The sequence below is a fragment of the Eumetopias jubatus genome, unplaced genomic scaffold (genome assembly GCF_037043125.1).
Source record: "Eumetopias jubatus isolate StellerSeaLion01/CBP00866 unplaced genomic scaffold, mEumJub1_p1.0 scaffold_17, whole genome shotgun sequence".
Lineage (NCBI taxonomy): Eukaryota > Metazoa > Chordata > Mammalia > Carnivora > Otariidae > Eumetopias > Eumetopias jubatus.
This window is the reverse complement of record NW_028274823.1, coordinates 59422740-59433930: the sequence shown is the minus strand read 5'-3', so window position 1 is coordinate 59433930 and position 11191 is coordinate 59422740. Positions and strand designations below refer to the sequence as shown.

The 11191-nt window shown below is 37.7% G+C and overlaps 1 protein-coding gene across 1 annotated transcript in view; it reads left to right on the top strand.

Annotated features, from left to right (window-relative positions):
• The first annotated feature begins 3601 nt into the window (after positions 1–3601).
• Positions 3602–11191, top strand: part of MYPN (myopalladin) — a 70725-nt gene continuing 63135 nt past the window's right edge. Inside the window, exon 1 of the mRNA XM_028109671.1 lies at positions 3602–4503. Within this exon, the coding sequence (XP_027965472.1) occupies positions 3602–4503 (902 nt within the window). The remainder of the gene's footprint in view (positions 4504–11191) is intronic.

Here is an 11191-nt window from a genome sequence, read left to right as displayed (position 1 = left end):
GAAGCAGACTCTCCACTGAGCAGGGAGCCCAATGTGGGGCTGGATCCCAGAACCTGGAGATCAAGACCCGAGCCAAAGGCAGACACTTAACCGACTGAGCCACCTAAATATTGTTTTTTACTAACATCATTTGAGTGTCCATTACAGGGGCTGACCCTGTTTTAAGGGCTTTGCATTCATGATGTTATTAATCCTCACTCTCCTAGAGATTAGGTATTATCCATGTTTTACAGATGAGGAATCCAAAGCTCAGAGAAGTAAGTCATTTCCTCAAAGTCACACAACTGCTGAGAGTTCATGAAACCAGAATTTGAAAACCAATCTGATCCCAAGGCCAATTATGCTCATTCCATGTTGGCTCAAGATAAAAGCCATCTTAGAACACAGAGTTAAGAGACGAAGTTGCATTAAAACACAATCTACAGTAATGTTCAACTAACAGAAGACCATTCTGATTTATAAATTACTTAATTTTCCCCCTTACATTTAAATGCAGTTGGCCCTTGAACAACATGGGTTTGAACTGCATGTGGGTCCACTTATACATGGATTATTTTAGATTTTTTTAAAAATACAGTACAGTGCTGTAAATGCATTTTCTCTTCCTTAAGATTTTCCTAAAACATTTTCTTTTTTCTAGCTTGCTTTATTGTGAGAATGTGGCATATAATACATATAACATATAAAATATGTTTTAATTGTTTATGCTATTGGCAAGGATTCTGGTCAATAGTAAGCTATTAGTAGTTTTGTTTGGGAAGAATCAAAAGTTATACATGGGTTTTTGACTGTGCAAGGGTTGGTACTCCTAACCCTCGCATTGTGCAAGGGTCAATTGTATATGCAGAAATTCAAATGAGAGTAATGAAATAGTTGATTTATAAATGAGAAGGATTTTTCATCAGTATATTAATTACATTTTAAATAGCATTTTGCACCTTATTGTACATATCTTTAACTCTTCTTCTGTATAGTTAATGCACACATGAGACAAATTTTCAATTGATATATCAATTATAATTTCATATACTATTTTGTATATCATCCACGGTCCTACCAAATTTAAAATAGCTGGATAGCTCTATTTAATGAGTATATTATTATTCAATTAACTAACTTCTTATTGAACATGGTTCCAATTTTTTAATACTATCATCTATACTGTGATGAATATCTTTGTAAATAAATCTTTGCACTCATCCAACCTCTGTGCATTTTCAATTCATCTTTTTTTTTAAGATTTATTTATTTATTTTGAGAGAGTGAGAATGAGAGAGAGAGAGAGAGAGAGAGTACATGAGAGCGGGGAGGGTTAGAGGGAGAAGTAGGCCCCTCGCCGAGCAGGGAGCCTGATGCGGGACTCGATCCCGGGACTCCAGGATCATGACCTGAGCCGAAGGCAGTTGCTTAACCAACTGAGCCACCCAGGCACCCTCAATTCATCTTTAAGGAACAATAGACTTTACCCAAACAAATGACTCCAGTAGTGGCAATTTCAGGCTGTAACAAGCATGTGGAAATATATTTGGCTATAGGTGATCCGTTCAGCTGTCTCTAATTGCCCTCTCAAGGTGACTGCTTACTTTGCCAATTTAGATGTTAGTTTTGGAGAGCACTCTAAAAGCTCTAGAGTTAGAGCAGTTCCTAGGAAGCCTTCTTTGTGATGTAAGTAAGGCTGTCATATAAGGGAAAGGAAAGGAATGAACTGAAACAAGTTTTGTCATAGAATCGTAAAGCCTAGGGATACCTGGGTGGCTCAGTTGGTTAAGCGTCTGCCTTTGGCTCAGGTCATGGTCCCAGGGTCCTGGCATCGAGCCCCGCATCAGGTTCCCTGCTCAGCAAGGAGCCTGCTTCTCCCTCTGCCTGCTGCCCCCCTCCCCCCCCCCCGCTTGTACTCTCTCGTTCTCTCTCCCTGGCAAATAAATAAAATTTTAAAAAAAGAAAAAGAATTGTAAAGCCTAAAAAGATTTAGATTACTTTCTTCTCCATCTTCCTACAAGGCCTAGCACCTAGTAGCCAAGAATGGCAAATGGTGTTCATCTCTATTACCATCTCTGATTGATTGGTGGTGACTGAAGGAGTAGAGTGTTGAGAAAGTCAAGATCCTATGGGAAGAGCACTGTACTCTGTTAGCTGTATCTTTTAAGGAAAGAGAGAAGTAACAGCCTACAGGTCACGAGTTTGCCATCCCTCTAGTAAATGTGTGACTAAATAAATGATAAAATGTTAATAATATAAAGTTGCTTTGTATTACCAAACTCTCTACTTCAGGGGGGCTTTGAACTAAAGTTTTCTTAATATTTTAAAAATTATTTGTTTTTTGAATCAGTAATATCCTCATATAATTGACACTCAAAAGTCAGGAAAGGGAATACAGTGAAATACAGTTTAGGGGTGTCCTGTCTTGAACCTCATTTCCCTGTCTCCTATATCTCCTCTTCACCAATGTTAATACAAGAGATTTTTAAAAATCTGGGCTCTAACTCATATCTTCGTAGAAATTAAATTAATTATATCTTTATTTGAAAGGGCTAAATCATTACACTTTTCAAGAGCAGATTGAACCTGTAAACAACATTGAATTTAAACAACTTGTCTCTAGTAGAAAACCAAAAGCATTATTTATTTTCATGAATTGGATCAAATTGATGTTTTCAGTAACTAAATGAGATTATGTTGTATCTTTTCTTCCAATTCAAAGAAGAATTTATTCATTAGTTTAACAATTATTTATTGGGATCTAAGTCCTTGCATTGGTAGAAGTCATATTTTAGTGGGAGGAAAATGACAAGCTGCTAAAAATGTGCATGCCAGATATTTCTCATGGAGATAAGTGGTCCTGAGAAAACCAAACTGAGTAAAAAGGATAGGCTAGAAGGGGATTGCCGTCTTATGTTGGGCCATAAAGAAGGAACCACCGAGGAGACAATAGATGGACGGATAATCGAAGGAAGTGAGAAGTGAGTCACATAGCATTGTCAGAAAGAGCATTCCAGGTACAGGCAACAGCACGTGCAAATGTTCTGAGGCATTTCAGATGTGACTTTAGAATATTTCAGAAATAATAAGAAACCGGTGTGGGTGAAGCTGAATGAAAAAGTCTTGAAACCATAAGCGACACTGTCAGTTTACGTAGGGCTTTTTATGAATGAAATGAAAAACTGCTGTTGTCAGTATCTTTTAATTTCTATATTTTATTGCATTCAAGGTAAAGGGGTGGGTATGGACAACAAATCTCTGTGTATGAGAGGTCTTTATAACTAAAAGCCCTTTATAGATATTACCAAAATTATGCTTAGAAATTGGATTTAATATCACTATAGTTACATCATAGCTTTCACAATTGAACTTGTATTGAAGAACTTAATAGAGTGGTTATCACCCATGTTTTTATTTTATATTTCAGGGCAATCTCATTCAGTTCCTCTTCATTTTACAATTTAAGGTTAATCTTTAAATCTTTAATGTAAATTTTGTAGAAGTATCAAAATTAGGCAATTTTTTAATTTCAAACTTTAAGTTCTTAAAAATCCATCATGCTTATAGATCTGTTATTCTTTAGAAATGACCCAACTTTTTGTTATTATTATTTTGTGACAGCATGCAAGACGACAGCATAGAAGCTTCTACTTCCATATCTCAACTTCTAAGAGAGAGCTATTTAGCGGAAACTAGACATCGGGGAAACAATGAGAGGAGTCGAGCAGAACCTTCCTCCAACCCTTTCCATTTTGGCAATCCTTCTGGAGCTGCTGAAGGAGGAGGAGGTCAAGACGACCTTCCAGATCTCTCAGCCTTCCTGAGCCAAGAAGAATTAGATGAAAGTGTCAATCTGGCAAGATTGGCCATCAATCACGACCCTTTGGAGAAAGCAGATGAAGCTCAAGCTAGAAAATGTCTTTCATCTGATCAAATGAAACACTCACCTAAATCAAGTTTTGACCCCAACTTCCGTCAGGATAACTCTCGAGGTCCTACCAGCTCTACAGAGAGCCCGCAGGAGGCAAAAAGGCCACAGTATAGTTCTGAAACCCAGTCCAAAAAAGTATTCTTAAATAAGGCTGCCGATTTCATTGAAGAGCTGTCCTCCCTTTTCAAAGCCCATAGCTCCAAAAGGATTAGACCTCGTGCCTGCAAAAATCACAAGAGTAAATTAGAATCTCAAAACAAACTTATGCAGGAAAATAGCTCCAGTTTGTCAGATATCTCAGAAAGAAGAGAAAGATCTTCTGTTCCCATTCCTATCCCTGCAGATACTAGGGATAATGAAGTGAATCACGCCCTTGAAAGGCAAGAAGCTAAGAGGCGGGAAGCTGAGCAGGCTGCCAGTGAGGCAGCGGGTGGAGACACCACCCCTGGGTCTTCACCTTCATCTTTGTACTATGAAGAACCTCTGGGGCAACCTCCTCGGTTCACTCAAAAGTTACGGAGCAGAGAAGTTCCAGAAGGAACCAGAGTACAGTTGGATTGCATAGTGGTAGGAATTCCACCACCTCAAGTAAGGTAAAAAAAATATCCCATTAGTAACGTTTGGTAATTGCTTTCCATCTACCCTGATCCTCCTAAGTTTGTCTTTTAAGTATGTGGTTTCAAAAATTATATACTCCTTTTGAGAAAAAGTCAGAGTCTAACGTAGCACTCTCCAATAGAAATATAATATTAGCCATAGTATGCAATTGAAAATTTTCAAGTAGTCACATTTTCAAAAAGTAAAAAGAACTGGGTGAAATAAACTTTTAAAATATGTATTATTTTATCAATATATTAAAATATTATCGTTTCAGCAGGTAATCAATATAAAAATTATTAATAAGATATCTAGTGTGAATTCTGCACTTATAACAGCACATCTCAATTTGACTGCTAAATTTTCCCAGGAAATATTTAATCTGCATTTCTATTTCATAACATTTACAGTTGAAAAAGTAGCTTAACATACTCAAGTTGCTCCACACATACTTCAAAATTTCAGAATAGTGGAATTATCAGTTTTTAAATTTAAAGTAATTAAAATTAAATATAATTTGAAATGTAGGTCCTAGGTTGCACCAGCCACATTTCAGGTGCCCAATACCACATGTGGCCGGTGACTAAGGTATTGGACAGCACAGGTCTACAGCCTGAAGCTTGAAACAAGAAAGTATTTAGGACCTATATTCAATGAATACCTGAGGCACTTTTTCAATTTTGAAGAAAGCCAAATGATAGAATAAAGACTAATAGACTAAAGAAAGAATAAGGGTGTAGCTAAGTAAGATCAATTTAAAGAGTCATTTTACACGTATTGTATTTATTATAAACTTTTTCATAGCAGCTTAATGAATACTATTTTCCCTAATGCCCAAGTCTTTCCCTAATATGACTAATGAGTAGAGAGGATATTAATCTTTTATGTGCCTATCAGTTAGCTTTTCTTTGAAGCAAATGAAGCTTAAGCTTCAGCGTTCTTCATTTGCATAAGCTATGCCTAATTTTATGGTCTTATTTTATTTCATTTTTTAAGGGGCCCTTCCACATTTATAAGCTTCAGGCCCCACAAACCTGGATCTGGCCTCAGCCTCAAGGTGACATTTGCAAACTCTAGTGTTACAATGTAATAATATGTGAATAAAGTGCTTTAAGTGTGTTGCTTTTGTAGAGAATTACTGGTATTTAGAGTCCTGTAACAATCACTTTGCCTTCCTAACCATTTATTTACTAGTAGAATAACTTCATTACTATTTAACATTTATTCTAGGTGTGTAAACAGGGCCTTATCTTTTTCTCACACAGTATTCATATTATAGGACAGTAATAGTATTAACAATAATAGTTCTATTTATATTTGCCTATTGATTCAAGAGATTCTAGCCCAAAGACATATTTATATATTGAATTTTGCTTTTCAAAGGCAACATAATTTTATTTCTACAATGACATATACACTACTATCCAGTTATCCAAATGAGCTTCTTGAGGGCAAGGGTTTTCCTTTGTATCTTGAACACCTTCGTATCTGCTTTGTATCTTTCGGGCCCATAGTAGTCATTAAGAAATGTTAAGTAAACCAATGCATAAAGAAACAGTAAAACAAGAAACTCAACTTCAGTTTAAATCAGGAGTGAGTCATTTGGCCTAAGATATAACAAAGGGTTGAAACTATGACACAGGGCAGTATCTACCCTTCTATTCTAAGCATGCCTGATGACACTCTCTAGGAGTCTGGTTGGTAATGCTGGTGAGATATCATCACCACACCATGATGGAAATCACTCAGTGACATCTGGTCAGTCTAGGTAAGCTGGGGAGTACTCAAGTTATAGTACACACACAACTTACTTAGATTAGTCTTGTCCAACCCACTAATTTCCGAACATAGAATGGACCCCCAAAACCCACAAAAACTCAACCAGATCATTCAGGACTGATTCTCCTCATTTCTTGACTGTGACAATCTCAGATACAAAAAAGAATTCAGTGTTCCTGTGAGAAAAATTCGCCGGGAAGAATTATAATATACCCATTCCCCCAAAAAACAAAGCAATCTAGTGGTCACTCAAAAACTACTTAATCAACCAAATACAAATTTATAAATTTTAAGGTGAGAAAAAATGTACACAGCTTCTATGTAGCAATACTAATTTTACCTGGAAAAATTTCTTTCCTGATAGAATTCATGCCTGTTTACCTACCACTGGTTTGGTACCAGGAAATTCTTAGGTATTCACTAAATATTTTCTGAATGAATTAGTACTTAATTTATGGCAGCAATTATATTACAAAAAGTTTAGAATTTTCTATTAGCTGTCATTATTGTCCTAAGCCCAGAGTTTACATAACTCAAATTAATTGGACAGCAAATATATTTTTACTATGTGCTCTGCACTTTGATTATTGCAATGACAGAGACAATATAAGACATGTCCCTGCCCTCAAGGAGCTTGTGATTCAGTTAAAGGAATCATCCAAATTTGTATAGTACAAAGCCATAAGAACTCTCAGGCTTCAGAGAAGGGATGGAGGACTAGAAAGATCAAAGAAGGCTTCAGACATGTAGGGTGAGAAGGAGTGAGAGGATTTAGGAAGAAATCTACCCATTCATTCATTCATTCATTCATTCAACAAATACCTATTGAATTACGAAAGTGACTCACTGGGAATACAAAACAACTGTGAGATACTGGAGGTCAGAGACCTCGTTTTGAAACCAAGTCTAGAACTATTCTGAGACGGTAGCTCACAATCTAAAAGAGCAATCAAGCAGGCATGTAATCAAAACATTGCGACATTGTATGATAAGGGCTATAACAGAAGTATGTACAGAACACAACAGCGGCTCAAAGGAAGATGTGATTATTTTGCCTCGAGTGCTGGAGAAAGGAAGCATTCACAAAGGAGGTGCCTTCAGTTTGAAGAGACCAAGGGTGGAGAAGGAAGCCAGTGCATAGGTCTAAAGACAAGTGTTTTCAAGGAACTGCAAGTACTTGGCTATGTGAAGGACATGGGTTACCAAGTGAGCAAAGACGAGAGAAAAGATTGAAGAAATATACAGACGGATGGGTCCTTTTAGGCCAGGTCAATTTAACACATTCATATAAAGGCACAGATGATGGAAGAGTAATATTTTTATATGACAGGGAGGAGACTGACCTAACCTGAAAAGATAGTAGAGCCAGATGATTTTGCAGAGCCTTGAAAGCAAAACAGAATAGTTCAGACTTGGTTTCAAAATGATCTGGAAACCATTTATAAGGTTGCGTATAGGGAAGTACCAAGATGAAAGGGAGCATTTAAGTAGAATTAGTCTGGAAGGATGAGTTAGACTTGAAAAGAATGAAGCGAGTAAGCTGCTTAGGAAGCTGTGGAAGATATCCCAGGCATCAGATGTTCTGATCAGATTTGAATGGGGGCAGTGGGAAAGCAGAGAGAAGTTGTGAGTGAGCAAGATTTAGAAGAAAAGAAATCAAGCCAAACTTGGTGGCTGACTGGATAGGAAGGACGAGTAAAAAATGTTAGTCCACATGTTTGAAGCCGGGTACCTGAAAGAACAATGGGGTCACTGGCAAGGACTAAGAAAATGGAAGGCGTGGCTGACATATGGCGGAGGTTGATGATTTGAGTCTGAGGAGACCGAGGGACTATATCCAACAGGCAGTTGGAAATGCAGGACTGAAGGTCAAATGAGAGGGTAGTGGCACTGGAGACATTCCAAAGAATGACCTGGACACTGGGAAATCTGGACACAATATCTCTGTAATTACAAAGGGGCTATATATAAACAGGTAACACTTGGAACTAACTTCTACTAGTTCCAGACTGGAGTAGTGTTTTCCAACCTTCTTTTAGCAGTAACTACTCCTCCCAGTTTTCTCCAGCAATGAATCTATTACATGTTATGAAGTTACACAAACACACACACACACACACACACACACACACACACACACATTTTTCTAAGGGTAAAATTAGAGCTTTTGAGATTGAAGAGCACTGGGGTGGAAGAAGCCCAAAACTCCTAAGGCCATCTCCACAGAACCCAGGAGAACAGATTTTGATCCAGAGAATACCTTAAAAATACATTAAAATAATAATGAGACATTTTGGTTTGCCACATAGGAACGTGGCAGTCAATAAGAAAAGTATCCTTTTCACTATTTTTGCAAGAAAATGTAATAAGTGGACCTGGCAACTGAGGTCTAACCTTGTCTCTGGGTACCCCTCTGTGTAATCAGTATGTTATCCATGCTCTTGTAACTCTGGTTTAGCAAATTGAAAAACCATTTTTGGTGTATTTGTTGATTTCCAAAATAATTGGGCAGAAATTGCTTTGTTTTGTAGAGGGGAGATACTACATCACTGAAGGTAGCATTTTGGAAGAGCTTGTGAATCTTGGACACAGCTTCATTGGAGGAGGTGCCTTAGAAAATGAAATACATTCATGCATTACCCACAGATGAAAGTGTCTGTAGGAATTCACAGCAAATGGCCATGATCCCTTTTTGTATCCTGACTTCAAATTCTTTTCCCAGGAATGTACAGCTGGGTCATACTAAGTATGTTTGCTTGTACACAACCTTCTGAAGAGGCACAAATTTACCCTTTATAGGCATCAATGCCTGCTTTGGCTGCTTAGTTTTGCTATTGCTACTTCTAGACATTAGCCTGCAAGTGACATATTCAGGAAATAAATTCGTTACAAAGACAAAGGATATCTTAAATGACATGGGGGAATTATAAAAATATCATTATAAACAATTGTATTATGATATATAGTCTAAAATATTATACAAATATTTTGAAATATCACACTATTTGGGGGCTTTTTCTTCTAACTTTTGGGAAAATTTAGATGCCTTCATTCATTCATTTATCCAACCAATAGTAAGTGCCTACTATGTGCCATGTATTGTTATAAGCACTATGATTAAAACAGCAAAAACAAGAAAAATTCCCTGCCTTCGTGGAGCTTAGGGTCTAGTAAGGAACACAGACAATAAACACAAATTCCCCAAATTATTATGTAATTACAATTGTGATAAATGTGATAAAGAAGGGTACATATAGTGAAGGCACCAAACCTTATAGGTAGGCTGAGGAAGATTTTCTTAAAAAGTGGTATTTAAGCTGAGAAATAAAAGAGTTAGCCCAGCAAAGTGGGGCTGGAGGAAAAGTGTCTCAGGGTGAGGGGACAGCAAATTCAAAGCTCTTAAGCCTGCAAGACCATTGTTGACTTTAAGAAACTGAAGGAACTGATGTCACCAGAACATAGAGTGAGGAGGAAACGGTTTGAGATAAGTCCAGAGATGGGGCAGAGGCTACATTTTAAGAGTCTCCTAGAACCCGCTACTCAAAGTGGGTTCCTGGGCCAGCTGGTCAGCATCATCTTGGACCTTGGTGAATATGCAGATTTGCAGGTTCCAACTTATACCTGCTGAATCAGGATCTCTAAAAGTGAGGCCCAAACATCAGTGTTTTAACAAACTGCTGTTTGCCTCTGTGCTGAGAATTTTTGCAATTTCTTCAGAGACTTCCTCAGTGGGAGAGACCTTCCCCACACTTTGTTCCTTGACCCAGATGCTGCCATCTCCAGGTAACATTTTAGTACCTGTTCCTCAGTTCTTACTCCAACAGTACACTCCTCACACTCTCTCTGTTGGAGTCACCTCACCCTCATAGATGGTTCTTTGAGGCAAGTTCTGCTTTGAGGTGGAACGCCAGGCTAGTTTCTGTGGTGTCCACATGGTCCGTGGAAAAACTCCCATCTTTCCCCCGTAAACTTTGGAAATCTAGGCATTGAAGCCCTCCCTCTTGTCCTTCCCTCTTGGGCAATACCAAATATCCTTTCACCTTAAAAGTTTCTGCGGCAAGAATTGGGCATAAGCCTCTGTACCCCCACAGACTCCAGAGGCTGTAAGTCAAGCTCTCCAAGGGCTTCTATAGAAGTTCCTGCCATTGCCTACCAACTTCCTTCAATCAGCCTCTTGACTTCATACATACTCCCAAAGTGGACACAGATCGCCAGACTGAATTGTCTGAATTGTTTTCTAAAGTATATTTTGAATAAGTCCTGAAGTGTGTGTGTGTGTGTGTGTGTGTTCATGGGATAAGAATAATAGCACAAACATCTGTGTGCCCACATTACCATTATTTTTAAGACTGCTGTCTTCCTAATCCTATCCCTCCCTCCCCCCTCAGAAGTAACCACTGGCTCAAATCTTGTGTTTTCTCTTTAAATTTTTCTCAAGAATTTTTCTTCATAGTTTTACAACAGATTTTTACGTCCCTAAACCATATTGGTATGGAAGCATTTACAGGTGAAACGACACATAATCCTGGACTTACTTTAGAATAATTCAAGGTGGGAAAAAGTGGAGAATAGAAAAGAAATCCATTTGCCATTTGTTGATAATTTGTTGAAGCTAAGGGTATGTGCATGGTGGTTCATCATACAGTGTCTCTAGTTTGTGTATATTTGACAGTTTCCATAATAAAAAGTTTAAAAACATAATATTAGTGAAATTTACTTATTTTAAAACTTTTATGTAAGTGGAATCATGATGTTTAAATTCTTCTGCTGCTTGAATTTCTTCCTCCAAAAACTATATCCATGTTGTTGCACGTAACTCTGATTCACTCATTTTCATCGCTATATAGCATTTCACTGTAAGGCTAGAGGATTGTATTGTGATGTACATTTGGGTTGTTTCTAGTT